The sequence below is a fragment of the Myotis myotis genome, unplaced genomic scaffold (assembly GCF_014108235.1).
Source record: "Myotis myotis isolate mMyoMyo1 unplaced genomic scaffold, mMyoMyo1.p scaffold_m19_p_3, whole genome shotgun sequence".
Lineage (NCBI taxonomy): Eukaryota > Metazoa > Chordata > Mammalia > Chiroptera > Vespertilionidae > Myotis > Myotis myotis.
This window is the reverse complement of record NW_023416335.1, coordinates 192097918-192124413: the sequence shown is the minus strand read 5'-3', so window position 1 is coordinate 192124413 and position 26496 is coordinate 192097918. Positions and strand designations below refer to the sequence as shown.

At 37.4% G+C, this 26496-nt stretch overlaps 1 protein-coding gene across 2 annotated transcripts; it reads right to left on the bottom strand.

Moving 5' to 3' along the window:
- Positions 1-1176: 1176 nt before the first annotated feature.
- Positions 1177-26496, bottom strand: LOC118650850 (scavenger receptor cysteine-rich type 1 protein M130-like). Of its 2 annotated transcripts, XM_036299316.1 has the most exons (17): positions 26337-26495; positions 25110-25196; positions 23770-24090; positions 20437-20757; positions 14442-14762; positions 13381-13701; positions 11059-11373; positions 10647-10961; positions 10183-10275; positions 9786-10100; positions 8060-8380; positions 7023-7331; positions 6417-6449; positions 6115-6222; positions 4830-4922; positions 3864-3916; positions 1177-1381 (listed from the first exon to the last, which is right to left on the bottom strand). In XM_036299316.1, the coding sequence occupies exons 1-16, from the start codon at positions 26380-26382 to the stop codon at positions 3894-3896; spliced, it is 3342 nt and encodes a 1113-aa protein (XP_036155209.1). In that variant the 5' UTR covers positions 26383-26495; the 3' UTR covers positions 1177-1381; positions 3864-3893. The 2 variants fall into 2 exon arrangements, with proteins under 2 accessions (XP_036155209.1, XP_036155210.1); XM_036299317.1 differs by lacking the exons at positions 1177-1381; positions 3864-3916; positions 4830-4922; positions 6115-6222; positions 6417-6449 and having other exon boundaries at positions 7193-7378; positions 26337-26496.

The following is a 26496-nucleotide window of genomic DNA, read 5'->3' as shown; positions in this document are numbered from 1 at the left end:
GCTGGAGGCTAATGACCTCACCGCCCCCTCCTGCCCCCCCCCCCCCCCCCCACATTCGGTCGTCCCTCTGGTCATTTTGGACATGCGGAACCCTGGCTCATATATATATTTGCATACATATGTATATAGTTCCTAACATTGGGCACATAGTACATGGCATATAATTGAGTATAATTGAGTATTTAATGTACATACAATACTTGACAAATAGTAAGTGCTCAATAGATTTTGTAGAATTGACAAGAGGTATTAAAAAATGGAAAGTCAGACAGATATGTTTCTACAAGATAGTTGCTTTGAAGCCCAAAATGCCAGGAAAGGCTGTATACAATATCTGAATATCAAGAAAGAATTAAAAATCAATTTGCATCTAACACTGATGCAAATTGAACAAGTTAATAGACTCGAGGCTTAGTGTTGAATTACTATACGTCTTATTACTATAACTCTTATTTGAGTTACTATAACTCTTATTTAGGTTTATATGAAATGTGGATAAGTGATTGTTAGTAAAATATAAACTTTCATTATAATCTATATATAGAAAAGCTTAAGTGACTGAACGACTGAATGACTGGTTGCCATGATGTGCACTGATCACCAGGGGGCAGACGCTCAATGCAGGAGCTGCCCTTTGGTGGTCAGTGTGCTCCCACAGCCAACCTCCGCTGGCCTGCCAACCTCTCATGGTACCTCCTCCTGACCAGCCCGAGGGACCCCACCCATGCACGAATTCGTGCACTGGGCCTCTAGTAGTTATATAGAAAAGACATAATTTATGCATTTATTTCAGCTTCTGTTTTACCATCCAAAGGAATTGAGGAAGTGAGTTATTGAATCTTTTTTTTCCTTACCAGTTGTTGCTGTGCATTTTTTGTCCATGACCAGAATTACAGTGACAAAAGCAATTAAAGAACCAATGAGAATCATGCCTTGCAGAGGTAACCATATATTATTAACAAATCCTTCAATAATCACTAATTTTCCCTTTCTAACAAATTTTTGTTTTGATTTAATAATAATAAGAAAGTTATTATTTAACCCAAACTATAAAAATATGTATTATATAAAAATAAAAACATTATCAAATAAAGACATCACATTATATTTATGAAACTCTAAAAAAGTCAGAAAGCCCACTAAGAAATACAGACAAGAACAAGAAATTAAGACAAGTTTAAATCAGCAATATTCATTTTTATTTACCCCCCCTGAGAGTCTTATATACAACTTTTAGTAGTCACATTCATCAATTTAAGTTTTATAAATTCAGCAGCAGTCTTTGGAATAGTAGGAGAAAAAGGATTGTATTGTGATCTTCAGTGAACCAGGTGAATTCTTGCTCCATTCAATAGTCCAAGTCTTCAGATATCTTAAAAGGCTGAATTAAAACCATACATAGAAAAATTGTTATATTCCTCTTTACACACACATGCTTATAAGAATTACATTATAATATACTGTAATGTATTACATTACCACACACTCTCACTCAATCCTTTGGATTACAAAACACAATACTTTCCTGGACAGAAAACTTAAATGCAACAATTTTCAAACTTCAGTGTGCATAAATATTATTTCTATTCCAAAGAATTACAGTGATGTCCAGAAATGTTATTTTAAAAGCACTCCTACATGATTCTGAAGCAGTTATTCATCAGTGATTACTCTTTAAGGAATAAGTAGTTTTAAACATTATTTATTATAATATTCATGCATTTGATATTATAAATCAAAAGTCATTCATAGTCCTCAGTTTATAATAGTGTTAGAATGTTTACATGTTTATATGTATACACACATGATTTTATAGGTGGATTTAATTATTATATTCAATAACATGAGCACATAGACGGGATAATATTATTGCATTTTCATGAATGGTTTTTCCTTTTTAGTTTTTCCATATCAGCCACTTCCTTACTGATTGCCATTTACTTTGTTCCCAACATTTGCTACTACTAACAACACTGCAAAAAATAATCCTTTATATATGTTCTTATATACTAGTGTCTTTACCTGTATAGAAAAAATTCTCAGTGGTAGAATTGTTGGGTCAAAGGATCTGTGAAGCATTTTAAGTTTTTTAAAATAGAAGTTTCCATTTCCAAAGACTATCACACTTCTTATTTCCAAAAGCAATGTTTAAAATTACAGTTTTCTTTGTATTCCTACTAGCAATAAACATTGGTGCTTTTAAATTTTTGTTGGTCTGATTTACATAAAATGGCATCTCATCATTAGTCATAATTTGAATTACTAGTGAATTTAAGCATTTAAAAATGTCTATCATTTGAAATTCATTTTTTTAAAATATGTTTTTTATTGATTTTTTACAGAGAGGAAGGGAGAGGAACAGAGAGTTAGAAACATTGATGAGAGAGAAACATTGATCAGCTGCCTCCTGCACACTCCCTACTGGGTATGTGCCCACCACCAAGGTACATGCCCTTGACCGGAATCAAACCTGGGACCCTTGAGTCCGCAGGCAGACGCTCTATCCACTGAGCCAAACTGGTTAAGGCTGAAATTCATTTTTTATGAGATTTCTTTTCATAGCTTTCCCAATTATCCATTAGATATTGTCTTTATCATAACAATTGATGAGATATATATGTGTGTGTAAAGTTTACATACATGAATTTACCCTTTTCATGCAATATACAAGTTATAGGTGCTCTATGTGTCTACATATGATATTAACACTTTATATTTATATACTTTTAAGAGTTCCAACTTTTATCCTTTGACTAAATCTGTATTTCTTATATGTCATAATATTTCTAAAAAAAACCAACAACCCTTACTTTTGAAAGAATAGAAAATGTACCCACTAATTCATTTCACCATTTTTCTTTTTGATGTATAACTTAGCAATTTTTTTGCCTTGTTCACTTTTTTCTTGTTATACTTTCCTCAAGAAAGCAAATTATAAAATGCAAATCTGTTTCTTGACCAGCTTAATCTTCCATAGCCACCACTTCCCTAAGAATCGCTAAAATAAAATATAAATATGAAATGCAGCAGATAAGACCATTCATTATAGGGCTCTATACAGCCTTTTCATCTTAGGTTTTGCATCACTTTGCTTCTCTTCACAGAACCTCTCCGTACCCCTACCTATTTCATTAAACAATCTTGTCTTTGTCAATAGTGTCTTTAATTTTTGTATTTTCAGCACTCAGGATACCACTTGTTACCATAAATATGTTCAATATATATTTTTGAATGAAAAGCTTGTTTCCCAAAGGCGTGCTTCTCTTTTATGCCTCCATATTTTGTACTTGCTATGCCCTTTCCCTAAAATGGTGTATCTTTCAGTCATCTCCTATTTAGCTTGAACATTACATCTTCTTCATAATTTCTCCAAACTTTCTATACTCCTATAGTATTGAATACTTACCACAGCATGCATTATACAACCATAAATATGTCTTATTTCTTTCCTGAAATTACCCCATATATCTTTAAAAGATTTATTCATATTTATTTACCCAGTTTTTCCTTAGCTCCATTACATACCATTGTTATGGCTTAGAATATATAGGGTGTCCCAAAACACTACACACACTTAACAGCTAACAGTTCAATTGATGTTTCTTTTCAGATTTAATCCACTGGAATGAATAATTATTCAAAGTGTGCATACATTTTTTGGAAAACCCTTATTTGTAACTGAAAGGTGAAGTCATAGTAATAAAAACCTATTATATACTCTCTATATGGATATACATACATAAACATATATACATGTATATAAAATATGTGTCTATACATTCTTTCTAGTACCAGAGGAGCTCTCAATTTTCCAGAGGAATGTACTTGTTTAGAATGATGATGAATAAATTTTCCTCACTCACCTCACTGGGTTATAATTCTCATTTTCCTTTTCAGTGTATTTCAGAATGGTCCCCTAGGAAGAGATTTGGACATGGAAATTAGTTGAGCAGCATTAAAACCGTCTGGCTCATTGAGATTTTCCGAATGGAAGAAAATAATTATTGGGAAATAAATCAGACCTCCCCTCAAATGTCTTAGAAGCTCTTTGAACATTTAAAAACACCATCTGTAATTAGGAAAGGAAACAAGTGTGATGTAGGGGGCACAGAAAGTCTTTTCCATGCCTTAAACATTATGTTCCTGACATAGTTGCAGCAAATATCAAATCCCTGTACGGAAGAAGTGAGGCAGGCCCTTGTCAGAAGGTAAGAACTATTGAGAAGGCATTGAACCTTCATGAAGTAAGAAGGTATTGGGATATTTTTTCCCCCCAAACCAGCAGAGTTATGCTTCCCAGAGGCAGAATTAGTGCAGTGGTGCTAAATAAAAGTCAGAGGACAAAGAAAGAAGTATCATGTGATGGGAAATAAGGCTAGTGGTCTCTGATAGGATAAGATATAAAAAGTCCAAGCTTTTATGATTTTAGGAAAAATATGGTAAATATAAAGTTAGAGAAAGGAAAGTAGCAGGAGTTTTAATGGAAGAAACTGTAAAAGAGATATGTGAAAAGTTAAGCTATTTTTTAGAAGATTAATTTCTGTTTTAATAAAATGAGGTCCAAGTCATAATATTCTGCTTCATGGTTCTTTGTACCTCTGTCAGAAATATAGACCTCTTAGCCAGAGGTGTCCCCATGATTGCAATTTTCATGTTCTCTAAGAATAATTTTCAGTCCATTCCTGTCTTTTTCCTTACATGTATCATAAGTTTCCTATTAATACGTGTTTGTGATTTCTTTCCACTGTTATGCAAAGTAGAATGCCTCAGCCTCAATTGCAGCTACTGGTCTGAAGCCCCGGGCTATTGACCCTTAAAGAACCACACACCTGAGGAGTTCAGCATGTCCAGATCATCTGCTTTCAGGCAAGAATTCATCTCCCGATATTGAATTTGGTGGATAAAATTCTCTCTTGAAGAAACTGACAACAGACGTCTTAAGTTATAAATCAGCAGACAATAGGAAAACTTTCCCTCCCTCTGTGTGCTTTTTCCTAGCAGTGCAAACATACCCAATCTTCATTCATACCCTTGTCTAGTTTCCATCCCATTCTACTACCAAGCTAAAGCTATTGCCATTGTAGAACAACCTAGTTTCTTCCCCCCAAGGCAGCCAGAAGCTTTTCCGAATCCATTGGAGTGTTTCCTAAAGTCTCGCTAAAATCTATCTTCCCTTCATTCTCACTATAAAGTCTTTTTCATCTTCCATCCCAACTATTTAAAACTGCTATCCTTGTCAGTAATGTGATCCTTCAATTCCTCATACATCCTGTTGCCTGGAACTTTCTTAAAAGGCTGCCTCACTATTTCACTTTTCTACATAATACTCTTTAATACTATTCTTCTTACCATGGAATACAGAGCTTCATGATTTTCCCCCTCTTCTCCAGCCTTATCAGTAGCTTCTCTCCTTGAGCTCAACTTTTATTCCCCCTCCCAAACAACAAATGTTGCATCCTTTAAGCTTCTCTACACTTGTACATAGTTTTCTCTTCCCCTATAAATGCACCTTACCCAGTTATTTGAACTCTTAATCTTCAAAATTTATCTTGAATGCCTCCTAGAATAGGCCTCTGACACTCCCCTTTTCCTTCCAGTTAATTATTCTCTTCTCTGTGCCACTGTCCCCTTATTCATATGAATATATAACACTACCCTGCAATTTATTTGTTTACATATATATCTCTTCCATTAGATTTGAAATTCTATGAAGACAAAAAACACTTGGTTATCTATGTCCATATCATAAGATCTTAGGCACATTGCTTGACAGAATGGCAAAATCAGTAATAAGTATATAGCAAAAGCAAATGAATCTTCGGGCAAAAAAAAGGATTCATGTTTAACTATATAAGCATATTTATTCTAAACTAGCAATTCTATAATGTCCCAGTTAAATATATAGATGAAGTATAGGACTCATCAAAACAACCTAAGCCCTTTTTCTTTTCTAAAATCTTATTCCCTCTTTTTGAGAAACTGCTTAAGCCTCTTGTAGGCTCCATCTTTCTGGCCATTTGACTCTTGAATCTAATATTTTTATGAGTTGTTTTTTTTATCCCAAGAATGTTCTTATCCCATAAAACATTGGAAAGACCATAATTTAGCTCAGACCTGCAAGTTGTTGTAGCTGTTTTCCCTTCTGAGACCGCAAGAAGAACACGACGAGACCAATCAACACAATGACCCCAAGGACTCCAAATACAACCGGGAGCGCATTACCTAAGCGCAAGTAAACATCACAAGAGATGAGAATGTCTTAGCTAAACGAAGTGGGTCCCTTTCTTAGGTCAGATACAGGATCCTTGAAGTAAGTGTCATATCCTCAGAACTTCTAACCTAAAGTCTCTTAACAAAAGGAATTCTAAATAATGCAGACAGTTGGTCCTATGCTCAGAAACCTCAAGATTATATACCTTTGGCATTTGATGGTTCTGTGACTGCATTGCCTGTAGGAGAAAAAGAGAAGGAGACTCAATTCTAAGAGTAATATATAGAACAAATATTTCTATTTCTGTTTACTTAAAACTTATATAATGTCATTAACCAATGCTACCACAATAAATTTAGTCTTAGAAAAAAAAAATAGGACCTGGTGACTAACTGGGGAAGGTGATAGATCAAAGGGAGAGGAAGAAATTAAAACGAGAGATTTGGATGGGTGGTGGTACCACTTCCTGGGTGAAGGTATATTGACTTTTATTGAAAACAATTAATTTTTTATTTTCTATGTGAGCCTTGAGTGCCCTCAGTCAAGCAAACTACTGTTTCCAATCTAAAACAATGTTGTTCTTCTCTTTCTTCCCTCTGCACAGGAACACAGATAAGTAATATGCTCTACCTTGGTGAAGGCCAATGTATAGCCACAAATATTTTCATCATTTCTTCAGCCTGAAACATTATGACTCTTTCCCCACTAGATCCCTATGTTGGCATATCCAGTCTTTACACAATGCACTCGATGACTCACCCCTTCTTAGCTACCAGAAGTTGCAAGCTTAATCCTGTATCCTGGCACTCACCTGAGCATATCACAGCAGCATCTTCCTTGTGCCCACAGTCACTGTGCCCCCAGGATTTGGCAGGACAATCCCACAAGGAAGACTCATTCCCTTTGCACTTTACTTCATTGAGCCAGATGGGCCCAGTCCCCTGACCAAATGCTGCCTCTTTGAGTGCCTTCAAAGCTGAGCCACAGCCCAGCTGTCGACACACCACCTGAGCATTGTCGAGGTTCCAGGAGTCATCACACACTGTCCCCCAAGAACCATCGTGCCAGACCTCCACACGTCCAGAACAAGTAGTGTTTCCTTCTTGAAGTCTTATCTTGTCTGAAAAATCAGAGACCCAAGGTCATTTTTGAGAAGATTAAAAACTCCTAAGAGGTCACAGGGGAAAAGAGATATTTGAAACTCTTTTTAAGACTATTTTAAAACATTGCTTATTTAATGCACATTTAAAAAATAAATTTTAACAAAATGTATCTTTTATGAAAATACATGTCCTTTCAGCAAAATATTTCATATTGGACATAAGAACAGTAGCGTGACTCACAAAATGTCAAATAAATAATGTGAACATTGCATAATGTTAAATTTTCTCAAATATAAAAGAGCTTGAGAGATTGCCAGGTACATAGAAAATTTCTTCCAGTTTAATAAGATGGAGAATGGGAAAATACTTTAGGATTGGTCTTTATGACTGCTTCTTGTTTTATATTAGTACATCAAAATGAAATTGAAAGAAAAATTGGAAAGGTAAAGTAGACCATTCAATAGTTAAATACTGAATCACATATTCTCTGCTCCTCATTTGTTCACAGAGAAAGCAATTGAATAGGACTTTCAGGAAGACCATGGGACGTGTAAATATTCTATGGAAAAATGATCTCTGGTCTTGAAAATCTATAGATCAAATGAAATAAAACCAATTTTACGATCTAGGTAGAATAGGTATTAACTAGAGTTTACTCATTCCTACTTAATGAGATCAGAAGATCACAGTGGAGTCACAGAATGGAATTTTCATATAGGCCAGAATGGAATTTTCAAATACTCACGGGCACATGTGATCCAGGTCTCCTCTGAGGGGCTTGCCAGTCTCTGCTTCCATGGAGATGATGGGCATGCCCATAATGTGTCAGGCCCTTTCGGACACTGAACATTGTCCACCCACATGTACCTGGACGTTGTCTTGGCTGCAGATGCAGGGCTGAGGTTCCCTTTGTCTGCACAGCCCAGCTGCCTGCATACCACCTCCACAGTGGTTGGAGACATGTTACTCTTGCCAATGCTACCCCATGTTCCATTATAAAAAAGTTCCAGACGTCCTGCACAGGTCTCTCTGCCGGTTTCGCTGGTCAGTTTCAGAGACAAGAACTCTGGAGTGAAATACAGAGTAGTTTCACATCTTCTCTGAAAATTCACAAGGCTCCTTCCCTTTATTCTGATGTGAGAATGACTTCAAAAATGAGGACACTAGCCCTAGCTGATTTGGCTCAGTGGATAGAACATTGGCCTGCGGACCAAAGGGTCCTGGTTCAATTACAATTAAGGGCACGTACCTTGGTTGCAGGCTCCTCCCTGGCCCAGGCCCTGGTTGGGGCTCATGCAGGAGGCAACCAGTCGATGTGTTTCTCTCACATCGAGTTTTTCTCTATCTTTCCCCCTCTCTTCCACTCTCCCTAAAAAATCAATGGAAAAATATCCTTGGGGAGGATTAACAACCACAAAAATAAGTACACTATATCAATTAGTAGTAATTTTTTTTAGTAACTATCAGGTGATTTAGTAGATTTTAGTAAAATATAGTATTTTTCTATATCTTCTGCTTTTACCGTCTTGGGTTTTGTACTTGGGGACCTCTTTAGAAGGCCACTAATGATTTTAAGTTGACTTCTAGGTCTCAATAAAAGGCTCGAATATTTTATTAATTACATAGTTTGGACTTTCTACCTAAGTTACTGTATTTTATCCTCAAGAATTTTATTCCATTCATTTTTTTTTTTGCAACGGCTCTTGACAGTTAAAATTTACTGAGATATTCAGATACTAAACCCAAGATTTTGTGTACATTACCTTAAAATGAAATAGCCCCCTTTCTGACACATCACAGTTTTATTGCTTATGTTCTCTACCAAATGTGTGTCATTAAATGTGGTTGATGTCCACATCACTTCTGGCATATAGAATTTTTCACTTCCCTAAGTTACTGATCATAGTACTGTTTTCCCCAATATATTACAACTGAGCACATTTTTCTATTTCACCATAGTTTCTGAAGCTTGCCATGCACTCAAAATAAGATCAGTGGGTTCTTCTGATAATTTTTGCTCCTATGACAAATAAGTTTTATTTGTCTGTCATGAAAAATTACTTGGGCATGATAGTTATCTTTTTCTCTGTAGAATGTAGTGCTAATGTATTTTTCTTGTCTCTTAAACCTACTTTTTTTATTAATACAGTGATTATCAAGAGGTGAACTGAATCTTTACTCAATATTCAGCTCTACCTATATTTATAAAAGAACTTCTCATTATTAGTTTTGTTGTCATTCTTGTGATATGCAAGCTCATTTCTGAAATTTTCTCCTTCTAATTTTATACTACCTTGCACAGGAGGTAGCACTAATTCATCAAATCTATACTTCTGGGATCATGTCTCGCAATAGTTTCCTCTGTACTTGTTTTTCAGGGAATTCTTTCAGATTAATACCCCCCACTATCCTTTGTCCTACCTCAGTCTTTTCGTATGTAATTGTGACCAGAGGTTATGTGCAGAACTTACCTGAGCAGATAGCTCCTGCATCCTCCTTATGCCTGCAATTGTGCCGCCCCCAGCCATGTGAAGGGCACTGCCAAATACGAGCTTCTTTTCCATTACAGTTTATCTCATCCAGCAAGACGGGCCCTGTTCCCTCCCCAAAATAAGCAGAACCAGTGGCATTAATGGCGACCCCACAGCCTAGCTGTCTGCACACCACATGGGCATCGTTCAGGTCCCAGCTGTCATCACAGATGGTGCCCCAGGAGCCCTCATGATAGACCTCTACTCTCCCAGCACAGCGACCACCTCCATTTACCAGGCGAAGTTGACCACTCTCTGGAGAGAGAAAGTAAAATATTACTATAAATGCATTCCTAAGGATTGAGATAGTTTTTATAGATTGATCACTGATTCTCACCTATGCAAGCAACAGCTCTTTCTTCCGAAATGGTAGAGCTTGTTGGGGTCAAAGATGTTGAATTGCACGGGGATAGTGTCTGACTCTGGTTTCCTGCAAATACCAAACTGCTCAGTCAAACAAGATTCAAAAGGTAGAGTGAGGAAGAGAGGCCAGACAAATGAAGTATTAGATAGGTGAGCTGGGAACAAACATAGCTTTAGAGAGAAAGAAATGGGATGGGTCAACCAGGCCAGGAATTTACCAGGTGCTTTAAGAAGCACTAGATAACTATTAGACCAATGAACATCAAGTTCACACTTTCTCTAAAAAGGTAAGTGAGGTTAATATTCCAGTACATTTCTCATGACCCCTCACAATGGATCTTTCCCTTTTACGTTTGTTTTTCACCCCTATAGGTGCACCTGCTCTGAAGGCCAGCACCATGGGAGAGGCTCGTCACTGGCTGCCCTTGATCCTCTTACCTGAGCAGATTACAGAGGCCACTTGCTCTGCAGAACATAGTGATGCACCCAGAGCAGTTACAGGACAATCTCCCATGTGTTGCTCAGTTCCAGTGCAGAAAAACATGTGCCTCCAGATTTGACCACTTCCTTTCCCAAAATGTGCTCTTCCTGGGATAGAAAGGGCAATTCCACATTTAAGCTGCTGGCACAAAACGTGGGCATCTTCCATGTCCCAGTGAGAGTTGCAGAGGGATCCCCAGGTCCCTAGAACCTTGAGCTCCACTCTTCCTTCACACGAGGACTTGCCATTCACCAAGCGCATTTCTGTGTATCCTGGAAGGAAACAGGGCTTTAAAAAGATGTCTGTGATTACCTAGCCCTGCTGTCTCCCAAGCAAGGGAACAAAGTGAACATGAACTCTGAGTCTTACTTGAGCAGACGACGCCAATGTCTCTGCTGTGACTGCAAGTCCCATCTGGGCGGGGTGCTACTGGGCAGAGTGAAAGGTGGGACTCATGCCCCTCACACTGGAATTCTTCAGCCCAAATCCGTCCATTTCCTTCTCCAAAGTAAGCTCCCCCCAGGATAGAAATAACGGTGCCACATTGTAATTCCCTGCACAGCACAGTGGCAGATTCCAGAGAGAAGTCAGAGTCGCAAACAGAGCCCCACGTGTCGCCATATTTAACTTCAACACGACCAGAACAGGGAATGTCTCCTCCAACCAGTCTGGGTTCCCTGTGGGCTGAAGAATAATACTTCAGTGAGAGAGAACATAATTCCAAGAATTTTTTTTTTTTTTTTTTTTTTTTTTTTTTTTTTTTTTATGATGGAAGTAAAGAAGGAAGTGAAAGTGAGAAAGGGAATCCAGGATGATTAGTCATTTTCCACACTTGTTCCTCCTGGCTTCTTTGCCTAGAACTGGGCATAGCAAATTCTAGAACTCCCCATTCCTCATTAGACCAATTCATTTGAGAGAATCTGAAACTTTTCCTCCTGAAGCCAGCCTTTCTGTATTTTCCTTACATTGTTCATAATAATGGAGACCACAGATAATGTGTGGTCACTCTGTCTTTTAACCCTGTACTTAATCCTCCACCTACTGCCATCTGGGGTCTGCCCCAAACTTTTCAAATGGTTTTGGAAAGTTTTTCAATATGCTTCCTGTTTTCAAATGAACCTCAGACCCCCCTTTTCCCTTTGATATATTGCACTTGATACATGAGATACTTCTTTCTCCTGTTTTCTCCTCCTTCCGGCCTGACAGAATCTTTCATGAATTCCTTGACTGAAGGTTCTAGCCTCAACTTTCTCATCTTATCAATGGACATTTTCTCTTAACTGCCAATAAATGTTTTCATTTATACTTTTCTCTTTGAATTTATATTCATAAACGTATCTACTTGGACATCTGTAACTTTATGTGTTCAAAATTGAATGAATTATCTACGGACAAGCCCACTGTGTTCTTTTCCCAATTAATGATATCTAGACCAAATTAGAATGACCTGAAATTGAACCACTTCTTTATCCACCATAAGCGCAATAATAATGATATTAGTGAATACTAAGTGAGCACCTATTATATATGATATTTTACTAAGTATGTAACAAACATTATTTCATCCTTATAATTGTCTTAGGGGGAAATAATTAATATCATTCCAATTTTACAGATAAGAAAAATGAAGCAGAGAGAGTTGTAGTAATTTGCTAAGTTCATACAGTGAGTTAGTGAAGACTGGGATTTGAAGTTACGCAGTATATTCCAAAGCCTAGAATCTTGACCCTCACACTACACTGCACATGTGGAAAGTCACCAATCTCTGTCAGTTTTCCAGCATATTTCTTCTGCATAATTTTTGCTATTGCTTTAATTAACATGTCTACATATATCAGATAGTCCTTTGAAACAGCTTTCTAAGTCCTCTTCCTAAAAAGTTTATGGTTTATGACACAATCACAAATATATTAATTGCACAAATATTTTCACTTTTTTATCTTTAAGATAATTCAACATTTCTTTACTACTTATACAATAATTTATCATTTCAACAAATATTATTAAGCACCTGCAATGTTTTTAGGCATTTGGGTGGGTTTGAAATCACAGAGTTCAGTCTATCAGTGAAGACAGATAATACTAACACTACGAATAATTATCATAACCATTTATCCATCACTTGATGTGTAATTCCTGTGAAATGGGTGTTTTGTACCACCATTTTTTCTTTTGAGGAAATTGCAGCACAGGGAGCTTTGGTAGACTCCCCAACATCACCCATCTATTAAAATTAAGGAGAAATGATAAACACTAATAAGTTAGCATACTTTAAAATACTGTATGATGTTACCTTAAAAGCCTTAATATCTATTTCTCTATCAATCACACCCAATGCCCCACCCTAAAGATGCTTGGGCATAGCATGGTTTTTCATGCTTTTGTTCCTCTGCATAAAGTTTTCTCTCTACTTAAAGCACATTTTTCCTACCTCAAATCAAACTTCTTAAAAAATTGATTGAAAGTCTTAGCCGAGCAGATCTGGCCAGTGTTCTCAGTAGTTAGAACATCGGCCTATAAACCAAAGGGTCTTGAGTTTGCTTCCCGGCCCCTGTCAGGATGTTTGCAGGAGGCAACCAATCGATGTGTCTCATATCAATGTTTCTTTCTCTCTCCTCCTCCCTCCCTCCCATGCTCTTTCAATGGGAAAAATATCCTTGGGGTGAGGATTAAAAAAAAAAAAAGTCTTACCTGAGCAGGTAACTTTCGCTTCTTCATAGTGATCACAGGTAAGTCCACCCCACTGCCAATTCTTGCAGTCCCAAATAGAAGTTTCATTTCCTATGCAGTTGAGTAAAAACAGCCACATGTTTGTTGGCTTAATTTTGGAATAACTTTGATAGGATATTTGGAGTGCAGATCCACATCCCAGCTGTTGGCAAACCACATTAGCTTCTTTCATCCCCCAGTTTCTGTCACACACTTTCCCTACTAGTTTCTGAATTTCCACCTCCACTGTCCCAGCACAGCGGCTGCCTCCTCCTATAAGTCTCAGTTCCAGATCTGATCCATCTGCAAAAGAAACATAAATTTAGGTTATAGGTACATGTGCAGGTTAACTCCCAAAGGATTAAAAAAAAAATCTTGCTCCTTTCCAAATAAGGAGGCACTGGAAATTAAGGCTTACCCATCTTATGGCTTTTCTCACAGCCAGCATAGATCATACATTTGGTTAGAAATAGGATGATAGTTTCAATAAAAACTGTCAATGGCAGAAAAATATGAACAAGACAGCTATTTTAAAAATATTTAAAATTTATATTATTTTCTGTCCCAGAACTCCAGGTAGATTTAGAACCCAATAGCAGTCACAATAATTACTATGAAAAATTGCACCAGACAACCCTCCAAAATATTAAAAAAAAAAAAAAAGAAGAAGAAGAAAGAAAATGTTAAAAATTCATCACGCCCTGACTGGTTTGGCTCAGTGGATAGAGCATTGGTCTGTGGACTGAAGGGTCCTAGGTTCGATTCCAGTCAAGGGCATGTACCTTGGTTGTGGGCACATCCCCAGTAGGGGGTGTGCAGGAGGCAGCTGATCGATGTTTCTCTCTCATCGATGTTTCTAACTCTCTATCCCTCTCCCTTCCTCTCTGTAAAAAATCAATAAAATATATTTTTTAAAAAATTCATCACAACTGTAAAAGAATTCCCAACAAAGAAATTATTAGATATTTTTATCTCTCAGACATATTCTTACTCCTAAAGAATACAGGTCTTTCCTTCTCTGTTTTTGTTTTGTTTTAACTTACCAGAACATATGACACCAGCATCTTCATGATGATTGCAATAATGCTTTCCCCATTCATGGTGTCTGCACTGCCAAATAGCAGGTTCATGTCCTTGGCAGGAAACGCTGTCAAGCCAGATGTGTCCAGTTCCCTCACTGGCGTTAACTCGACCAACACCAGTGATGGTAGTTGGGCATTCAAGTTGCTTACATGCCACAGCGGCATCATTACTATCCCAGCCATCATCACACACTGTCCCCCATTCCCCTTGGAATTTCACTTCTAATCTTCCTGAACATTTGGTGACTCCATCAACCACTCTCAGGCTCAGATCTGTTCCATCTGTAAGGAGGACACAAAACAAGTCAGTGATAAAGAAACAGTAAGAGACTTCCGGTCTACATGGTGGAGTAGGTAAACTCTGTGCTCACTTCCTCCCACGACCACATCAAAATTACAACTAAATTAGAGAACAACCATCATTGAGAAATACCTGGAGACTAGCTGAACAGATCCTATAACTATAACTAGCTGATCCTATAACTAAGGATACAAAGAAGAAGCCACGTGAAGACTGGTAGGAGGAGTGGAGACGTGGGATAGGCAGGTCCCATATTCACAATATGGCAAGTAAGAATCCAGGGGGATATTTTGGCTGCAGAGGTACCCTGAGGAACAAAGGGTTCCAGCCCCCTCTGTGCTCCCCAATCCAGGGCATCAATGCTGGGAGGAGGAGTCCCCCTAACATCTGGCTGTGAAAACAAGTGGGTATTGTGTCCAAGAAAGATAATGAGCTGCTAGAGACAGAGGACTGCAGATCATAAAGGGCCTGTGCACAGACTCACTTTTTCACAATCTCAGTCACTCACAATCTCACTCACTCCAAGCTCCAGGGCACGGGATGCATCTTGGAAAGTTCCAGAGACCTATGGGGAGAAACTAAATTGACTAACTTTAGGGTGATAGCTGAAGTGACAGGGTTTGGGGTCAACTCTGTCTAGGAATGGACATTCTTTTGTTGAACTCTCTTCCCACCCTGCCAGCCAGATGTAGGCGGGCACCAAATCTGTGCTCTTCATTAATCTGGCTTACACCATTCTGCATCCTGGTGATTCCCTGAGACCCTGCCCCACTCAACTAGCTCCTCTGGCCTGAGCCTCTTTCAGTGGCTCCTCCATACAAGTGGCCTGCCTTGGCTCCCACTGAAGACTTTCCCCCAATCTCTAAAACCCAGAACAAGCAACAGCCTGCCTCAGTTTGCTAAGTGGCCCCAAGCCCAGCATAAGTGGTGACTGATCTCAACTTGCATTGCAACTCCCATCAGGCGGCCCCAAGCCTAGCATAAGTGGTGGCCAGTCTGGGCCTATAAAGTAGCCTCAACTAAGGGGACACAAGCTTGGCACAAGTGACAGGTGGTTTCAGCTTGCCGCATAGATTCTTCTAAGCACCTCTGAGTACAGCACAAGTGGTAACCAAGGAACAGATCACTTCGTAGGTTCTACCAAGAGGCCCAAGAGAGGCACAGGTGGAAGATGACCTTGACATACATAGGAGTCTCCACCAAAAGGCTTAGTAACACACCCATTGTTTTTACAATAATAAAAACAAAAAGGGTGACACTCAAACACACACACATTAAAGGAGTGAAAAATAATGACAAAAACAAAAATGTGGAGGGGTGAATAAAAATGGTAGTGATTTTAGACTGTGTTTGAACTTAAGTAACCATTAACTTAAAATAGACTGCTATAAACATTGCTTAATATATGTGAAGCAAATGACAAATCAAAACCCCCAAATCTATGAGAAATGTACAAAAAATAAAGATAAAGGAAGCCAAACATAACACTATAGAAAGTCATCAACATAAAAGAGAGGCAAACAAGAGGATAAGAAGCCGAGAACTATAAAACCAATCAGAAAACCATTAATAAAATGTCAATAATTACATACTTATATGTAATTATTTTAAATGTGTATGGACTAAAAGACATAGGGTGGGTGAGTGAATAAGAAAACAAGATTCATACATATGCTGTCTACAAGAGACCAACTTTAGATTGAAAGACACACATAGACTGAAAGTAAAGGGATGGAAAAAGATATTTCATGCAAATGGAAATGAATAAAAGCAAAGCAAAACAAAATAGCAATACTTATATCAGACCAAATAGACTTTAAAACAAAGGCTATGACAACAAAGAAGGGCATTTCATAATGATAAAGGAATCAATCCAACAAGAGGATAATATCTCTTGTAAATATCTCTGCATCCAATGTAGGAGCACCTAAATGCACAAAGCAAATATTGATAGACAGAAAGGGAGGGATCTACATTAACACAATATTAGTAGAGGATTTAACACCACTCTGACATCAATAGATAGATCTTCCAGACAGAAAATCAGCAAGAAACAAAGGCCTTATAGGATACATTAGACCAGATGGACTTAATTGATATTTTTAGTACATTTCCTCCCAAAGCAGCAGAATATATATTCTTTTCAAGTGCACATGGAACATTATCCAGAATAGACCATGTTAGGTTACAAAAAAAGTATCAATAAATTTAAGAATATTGAAGTCATATCAAGCATCTTCTCCAACCATAAGGGTATGAAATGAGAAATCAATTACAAGAAGAAAACTGGAAGCACATACAAACATGTGAAGCTAAAAAAAAAAGGCATCCAAATTGAAAAGATGCTCAACATCATTAATAGTTAAGGAAGTGTAAATCAAAACCATGATGAGATATCACCTCATACCTGTCAGAATGGCTAATGCACAAACCAATGTTGGAGAGGATGTAGGGAGAAGGGAACCCTTGTGCATTGTTGGTGGGATGGTACAACCACTAACATATGACCCAGCAATTTCACTTCTGGCTATTTACCCAAAGAAATCCAAAACACTAATTTGAAAAGATATATGCACCCTTGTGTTCACTGCAACATTATTTATAGTAGCCAAGGTGTAGAAGAAACTTTGGTATCCATCGATTAGATGAATACATAAAGAAGATGTTGTACATATGCACAGTGGAATATTTCTCAGCAATAAAAAGGAATGAAATCTTACCATTCGCAACAACATGGGTGGTCTTAGAGGTATATTTAAATTAAATAAGTCAGATATAGAAAGACAAATATATTATTTCACTTATATGTGGAATATAAAAAACAAACAACAAAACAGAAACAAACTCATAAATAGAGAGAACAAATTGATAATTGTGAGGATGAGTTTGGGGGTAGTTGGAAAAGCTAAAAAGGATTAAGAAGTACACATTGGAAGTTATAAAGACAGTCACAGGAATGTATAATACAACCTAAGGAATATAGTCAATAATATTGTAATAACTACGTAGGCTGGCAGATGGGTACCAGCCTGATCATGGTGATTACTTCATATGTTGTTTAAATGTCTAACCACTGCATACACCTGAAACTAACATAATATTGTGTGTCTATAATTGAAAAATAAGTTTAAAAAAGAAACAAAATAATAAGGGGACTGTAAATAGCTGTATCTGAAATGAGTTCAGGAAAAGCTATAAAAAGATATAAATAGAGATAAAGAAAACAATGGTATACTTTGATTGAACATTCCTAAAGATGACCTGAAACTAATAAAAAATAATATTGAATATAAATTGTATTTTAAAAATAAAATAACACATGAATGCACATAAAGTAAGTGTTAAGAAAAACAAAACAAAAAATAGTAAAGATGGATGGAGTGGCTTGGGTAAGAAGACAGGACTTCCCAGCATAGAGAGCATGCACTGTAACTCCATAACAGGAGTTCCAGGAGCTAAATTTTATCTAGCGATATGTTTTTTGAGCACCAGAGTTTTTGTTGAAAGTGTTTGGTTGTTGTTGTTAAATATGCATTTGCATGTGTTTAGATCAGTGGTACCCCATGTGGGGCACACACCCCTCAGGGGGGCAATTTGAGTTTTAAGGGGGGCAATTTGAGAATGAGTTATTAACAGTGAATTTTTCGTATTTCTTATGGTTCTAGGAGCCTCATATACAGTATACAAATTTATATTGTGACATGTTTATGCATTTCCATTCTCTGTTATATGTTTTGAAACTGTATTTGCTATTTTTTTCTGTATCACTTCATGTTATTATTATTTTTTTAAACAATTTCTTTCTCACTATTTCAACTGTCCTTTTGTTCTTTGACTTTTCTCTTTCATGGATGCCATGTTCTTTGGAAACTTGTTTAGACCAAGTTAATGTCCTTTTAGGCTTCCTCCATGTGAATAGGAGCTCACTTTTTGAATAATAAGAATTATATTTAATGGGGGAGGGGGGAGAGGCATCAGGATTTTAGAGATGCTTAGGTGGGGCATGGCCAAAAGAGGTTGGGAACCACTGCTTTAGATGGCACCCACACACTCTAGTTTGCCTCAGTACTCAACACTCACTTTTGCCTCTGGTTGCATTGCCTATCGACACTACCTAGTTAATATCTGCCTGGCCCTTTTGTGACCAGGTCCTTAGTTTAAAAGTAAAGCAAAGCAAAGAGAAAAGGGACTTGACCTTCTCCCAATCAATATTCCTCAAAGAACAGAACTGGATTCTGAGTAATATCCTATAATAAATAATTTGGGGTTTTCCTCTGGCAGTTTTAGTTTTTGTTGCCACAACACTGTTTATTACGATTCCTCAGCATATATAAAACATGGAGAAAAAAAATGTGCTGATTGGGGACATTTTGATAGGTAAAAGAAAATGGAAGGTAAAGATGGTGTTTTTTCTTACCCTCCCTCCCCTCATCCCTTTCATTTTCTTCAGCTAACAAAATCCATATTTTATGTAGGAATCCCATTCTTTGTGGTTCAGACTATAGATGGTCCGTTGTTCCACAAGAAAAAAAAAAGCCAATTCAAGAAATAAAAAGAGTCAGAACCCTGATCGCATGGCTTAAGTGCTTGAACTCAGTCATGTACTTCCTGAAATTTCCAGTTTTCGGAGTCAGTGTTTTCTTATTTAAAAATGAGTTTGGCCAAAACCGGTTTGGCTCAGTGGATAGAGCTTCGGCCTGCGGACTGAAAGGTCCCAGGTTCGATTCTGGTCAAGAGCATGTACCTTGGTTGTGGGCACATCCCCAGTAGGGGGTGTGCAGGAGGCAGCTGATCGATGTTTCTCTCTCATCGATGTTTCTAACTCTCTATCCCTCTCCCTTCCTCTCTGTAAAAAATCAATAAAATATATTTTAAAAAAAATGAGTTTGAATTGAGTTTCCTTCATCCCCTAATTCCCTTACCCCCAAATAGCTGGTAAATACAGAGATATTTTTACTCTAACTATGTTTTCCTAAATGTTCCTTGGGGTTCACGACATACTAGATCTTCTTCAAACTAAGAACTCAAGCAAAAAAGGGAGAATGTCATCCCTGCATATCCAAATCCATTGCCCCCTCCCCTGGTCAAGTATGGAACATAAAAGTCTGTAGACAGACACAGTACCTGCTCATCCTATTCATACCAGAGTAATAGCATAAATGAGATTTGAATAGGAAATGAGCAATTTTGTTTAATCACTTGATTCTGTAAATTTAAAATGATAGTTTGGGAAGGGGTGGGTTAGTGTGGCTGAAGAGGGGACTTTTGTAGTTAGAGAATGATAAGAAGAAGGGGGGTGGTGATTTGATTTTAAACTCATACAGAAAGCAAAACTCGCTAGTTAAGCCATTTCTTCTTCTTTTTTTTTCTTGCTTTTTTTTTGTTTTGGATTGAACTATTGCTTAAACAACTCCTTCAATCCTCATTACTTGAATCTCAATTTCACTATTTATCCTCCCTCCTAATCTATCTTAATTTCAGTTACCGTAAATACTCCACAAGTATTAGAACTGGAATCTGAAATTAGGCAAAAATAAAGCAACATGTAGTAAGGGTTCAGACTTTTAAGATTCTTACCCATGCCCTCCTTTTTTCCTCCCTTTTTTCTTTTTTTGTCCTCTCTTGAGAACAGAACAAACCCAGATCAGTCCTTACCTAAGCAAATCACTCCAGCATCCTCAGCATGATCACAATTATGCTTTCCCCATCCTTGGTGCCTGCAGTGCCAGAGAGCTGACTCATTTCCATGGCATACCAGATCATCAAACCAGATTGGTCCAGAACCTTCTCCAAAATTAGCTGAACCAGAGAAACTGACAGCACTTCCACATTCAAGTTGTTTACAAACCACAGATGCCTGATCCATGTTGAAGTTGTCATCACACACTGTTCCCCACTGTCCTTGGAATTTGACCTCTATTCTTCCTGAGCACCTGTTTCCTCCATTCATCAGCCTCATCTCCAAATCGGACCCATCTGGAATGGAGAAAAGACCAGAGTTCAACGTGATATTCACTCAGAAGTAATTTTAGAAAATAAGATTCCTCAGGACACTTAGGATTTCATGCTTTCTTTAAAATAGTGCCTCATTTTGAATGCCGCCCATCTTCACATATTGGAATATTTAATCTTTTAAAAACAAACTAAAAATGAGGACTTTTATCTATATCTACTTGCCAAGGAAAATGTTTTACAGATTAATATTTTCTGTTTTATTTTGTTTGCTTCTTTTATGAGAACAGAGTAAATACTCTTTTATGTAGAAATAGATAAAATTGAGTCTTAAAGTATTTATTTTTTAAAAAACTAGAAAAAAAATAAAACTGGTCATACAGCAAAATAGTTAAAATGACTAACTGGTAATTTGTTGAACATTTAAAATCTTTATTTTAATATTTCTTTATCATAAACAACTCAGAGCATGAATAATGAGCTTTAGTTGAACTTGAAATTAGAAAACAGGAAAAAAAATAAAATGCATAAGCATGCATAACAGTTTTCAAGAACACACTGTTGTAGGCCAAATTATTAAATACTAGAGGCCCAGTGCAAGAAATTTGTGCACAAGTAGGGTCCCTAGTGGCTGCCAGCTGCTGGCCAGGGCCTCCCTTCCTGAGGTTGGCCAACCAGCCCCGCCTCCTGGTCAAACTCCCGGTCGAGGGGACAATTTGCATATTAGACTTTTATTATATAGGATTGAGGGAAAAATCAATTAAAATAATTCATTTCTTACTAATTTCCTGTTTAAACCAAAAGTGTATTTTTGTTTGTTGTTTCTTTTCCATCCCTAAAGCATCTGATACCACTTTTAGCAAAAAAAAAAAAAAGTTCTTTTGTTAAGAAAATTTTCTCTATTAAGAAAAATCTACTTTCCATTAGATTGTCTATTAGGACAAAATACCCGAGAAAAGGAAATTTGAGATGAAATTTTGGGAAACATGAAGGACAAAAACTATTTGTTTTTGAACAAATTGTTTAGGAACCACTTTTGAAAAAAGCAATTCAATTTTAAAAGCTCTAAACTCCAGGCAAAGACCTACACTTAACAAGATTTTAAAATTATGAACAATTAATAATAATAGCTCACAATCAAAATATGCATATGCGGTTCCAAGTGTATCAGCTACGTTCTCTTCTTTAGTCTTCACAACTTTAATCATCATGTGCTATTACCAGTATCCCTACTTTCCAGATAAGCAAACTAAGGTTAAATAATTGGCACAGGGTGAAACACCTAGGATGTGGGAGGGAAAAAGCAGTGTGGCACCAAAGCCCATTCTCCCTACTGTTATGCTATATTTACTCTGTGCATGTGATGACAATAAAAATCTCCCAAGAGGCAGAGGCTCTGAGGATAGAGCATTAATCAGGGTGAAAAATCTCAGAAATGCAGACTCTGAAACTAGTAAATTGAGTGGCTATGCATTCCTGTTGGAGCATTAGATGTGTAAACTTGTAAAAGCAAGTTTAAATAATTCCATCCCGAGGCATGAAAAAAAAGAAAGAAAAAGAAAACAAGAGTTAAAAGTACTACCTGCTGTTTCTTAGCTTAAAAAGCCAACTTTAGAGACAGAATAATTATGATGAAAGCCTGGCAAGATTTATTATGACTTTCAACTTTGCTGTAGATGTTTGATGTGCATGGTACTACTGCTTTTCCCTGAATAATGATTAACAAAAAAGACAAGAAGGAGGAGGAAGAGGAGAGGAGGGGAGAGGAAGTGATGGAAGAGGAATGGGGAGAATGGGAGGAGGAAGAAAGAAAAGAGAACTGAGTTACCAAGGTGATGAGGAGCAGTGAGCCATGAAGAAACTAACAATTATTTTTAATTTAAAAAATATTTTTATTAATTTTAGAGAGAGAGGAAGGGAGAGGGAATAGATAGAAACATCAATGAGCTGCCTCCCACATGCTCCCTACTGGGGACCAAACCCGGGCATGTGCCCTGACTGGGAATCGAACCAGTGACTTTTTGGTTGATGGGTTGACCCTCAACCACTGAGCCACATTGGCTGGGCGCTAACTTTTAGTTTTTAACACCTAGTACATACACACTGCATCAATAACTTCTTAATGTATTCTACCATTGAGTCCTCAGGAACTGAAGTTTAGAAAGATTTAATAACTTGCTCAAAATAATAGTATTAATGAGGGACTGAGTTGGAACTTAGTCCAGCTTTTTTCTAGATACTATCCCGTGTTGCTCCCATTACCCCACATTGCCTGGGTGAAGGGAAATTAGTTCTTTCTAAAATCAGTCCTATGGAGAAGATGGTCTCTAAGAAAGAGGCTGGGTGCTGAGAAGGCTGCATAAAGGTCAGCGAAGTAAGTGAGCAAGGAGAAATGAGAAGCCCAGGAATCTGAAATTGGGTCATAAACTTGACTTTAGGAATTGTCAGCAGGGAGGTCTGACACATGATTTTCTGAGTTATTGTAAGGTCAACTGAGATAAAACTTATTAAATGTTTTACAAATTAAGACCATCACATAAATAAAATGAATAACATTGTATACTGGGAAAAACAGTTATACTTTGTGATAAATTCTTCCTCCATAAAGAAGGATTAGTACTAAGAACATTTGTTTATTGACTCAGTAAGTTGATTACCAGTTAGTGGACAAAAAGGTAATAATTTCTGGGTCAATGCATGAAAGCAGCATGTCACTGGGAAAGGGGACAAGGAATTACCTTAGATATGATGTTTTTTAAAATGTAGAAATAGAAGATTATAGTAGGAATATGAATATAAAATTGAAGCCAGTCACTTCCTCATTGATAGAAGTATTCAGAATCTCTTTTGATTTATTTTTTACTATGGGCATTGTCATGTGTTTTTCTGGCCTTTTAGGAATGGATTTGGCAATTTTATACGTGGACTTGGTTACTGACAAAAAACGAGCTCCTTTTTGTTTTTAAACCATCTGCCTATTTCCTCCCCGCCCCCCAAAGCATTGCATGTCCAGAGTTTGACTTATGCAGGTCTTACCTGAGCAGGTTACGCCAGCATCCTGTTGGTGAGTGCAGTTATTATGTTTTCCCCATCCATCATGTTTGCAGTTCCAGATAGCTGATTCGTTGCCTCGACAAGAAACATGATCCATCCAAATGCGCCCAGAGCCCCCACTGGAATTAGTCCATCCAGTGGCTTGGATGAAGGTTGGACATCCCAGCTGCCTGCAGATCACAGAGGCCTCGTCCATGCCCCAGCCGTGATTGCACACAGTTCCCCACTCCTCCTGGACCTTCACCTCCACTCTCCCAGAGCATCTGTTTTCACCAGCCGCTAGTCTCAGCTCCTTATCGGCTCCTGCCACAGAGGATAAAGGCAGCAATTGGTCAAGATCCAAAGAGCAAGTAGAAAATTATTATTCTTTAGATTACCTACTTATTTTCCAAACCCAGGTTTGAGAAACAGTCCTGGACCTATCCATGGTACAATAGGAAAATGCAATTTCATAGGAATTCCAATACAAATATCGGCATCACAGGCTTCAAAATGAACAATGGCATACACCAGTAAAGCTAACCAACACAATGCTGTGTAGTATCTTTCTGTTATGGGTGGTAGTCTTTATAATGTCAATTTATATCATCTTCACGGCGCGTTTACGGTTTAAATAAGATCGCACAAAATTTTAAAGGGATGAGCTACATAAGTTCTCCAACATCCCAAGATCAAGAGAAAGAAGGCTGATGGTGAGGATGAAAAGACCAGTTACAAGGAATTTTACACCTATTTCATATATATGTAAAATACTATACATTTAAAAAATACTAGTTGAAATCTGACAGAAACACGTTTATATAAATGGAAGTTGGGATAGAGATACTTTTCTATTATCTTCTATTACAAAATTAATCCCCTCTCCCTTACACTCCTTCCAAGTGTTGCAGCTACCACCTCATGATTATTTTAGCTAACACAGAAACCTGTGGTGTATACATTTTGCCTCCATCAATACAGTTTTAGACAAGTTTTGGCTTTTGAATTTATTAAAGTGTTCCAACATATTTTTATTCCAATAAATCTGAGGTGTCTCTCTGTATTGTTCCCTATTTTTTAGCTAGACATTATTTCAAATCTTTAAGTAAAGTGTATTCCTTTTTCCTGTGAGAGTTTATTTTTTTTTTTTGGGGGGGGGGGGAACTGTTATTATTTTGTTGATTTTTTTGGTTAGGTTCTTATTTTGTGCGTTTAATATCTGATCCTTTGAAGCCATGAAGTTAGTTTTCAGATGCTATTTGGTCTTCAGGAGAGTTTTTTGCTTTTCAATGATTTTTGTCAGAGTGGGCTAAGGCTGCAAGTAGATTTGACAAAATACTCACCAAGAGAACCAGTGATCAAACAGGCACTAAGAATGGAAACCACAGCAATAATGAAGGGACTCAAGTGGACAAAACATCTTCTAAAGTCTGAGAAAAAAAAGAAAGAGGGCAAAAGTATAGTCTTCCCTCAAAGAGACTTTGGAGAAGGCAGATGGCTTCAGAGGTTTGAGATTAACAAAGAAAGTCACACCGAGACAGAAAACCTTCCATTCTAAATGGCAAGACAGACAGGAAAAAAAAAAAAAATCATACCCAGGATCACATAGGCTCAGTGAAATTGCTTTGAAAATGTTCATGTTTATAGGCAACCTAGGGGAAAACTTGGGGTGCAAACATAATAGCAAGAGCAGCCTTAAAACCTGGAAAACTGAAAAGGCATAAATGAAACTTAGCGGTGGGCAATGCTCCCTGAAGGCACAGAACACTATTCAACTAATGCTTCCCTCTCCAAGCCTACCTGATCCACATTGTTAGACGGTAAGTTCCATGAGGGACATAGATTATTTCTATCAGGTTCACCATAATTTCACTGGTACCGGCACCGTGCCTGCTAAATAGTAGCCGAACAATACATTGATGGAATAAAGTAACAATGTTTATATTGGAAAAACCAAAATACTGGGTCTTATCTCCAGATGTAGCATAAAATGCTCTTTGAAGCTGTTAGCACTTTTCATTTCTTCTTTCTACAGTAACCTAAAACTAATTTAAAAGTAAAAATGCTGTCAAAACCGTACAGGAGCACTTAGTGATAAGTCACTGAACTTTGCACTGATGATCTGTGCTTTCATGTGACATGTTGTGCTTCAATAAAAATTTTAAAAAGTAAAAATCCTAAGTGTGTTTAACATCCATTTAAATCATAAACCTGGTTTCAATACTAAGGGTGTTATTCTAAATTTCTTCTAGGTAATCAGCTTTCAATTAATACTCATTCCTATGTTCTATCTTCTCTAACAATTATTGTCTTTAAACTTAATGCAGTTCAGTTAATTTCCATTCTTTACTTAATTTCACCTCAGCAATTTTTCAAAACTGATGGCAAATCGAATCCTTATTGCATGTCTTAAATGTAGGGTCCATGGGAAACAAGTGGTGCCTTATGAGCTTAATGCCCTTTTCCCGTTCCTTATGCCAATCACTATTAAATCAGACCCACTGAATATTAGGATAATGTCATACTCCATTAAAGAAAAAAAAAAAGTAGAATAAATAAGCAGCTTTTACCAGGAGAGGCAGAGTTTTCGTGTGGCGCCATTCTGAGCTTGTCCATTCCAGTCTTATGGTCTCTAAATCTTCTTGTGTTATTCCCTAGAAATGTTCTCCTAAAGAGGAAGGCCGCTAAGAATCCTAAACTTCATGTCGCCTCCACAAAAAACAGAAGGTT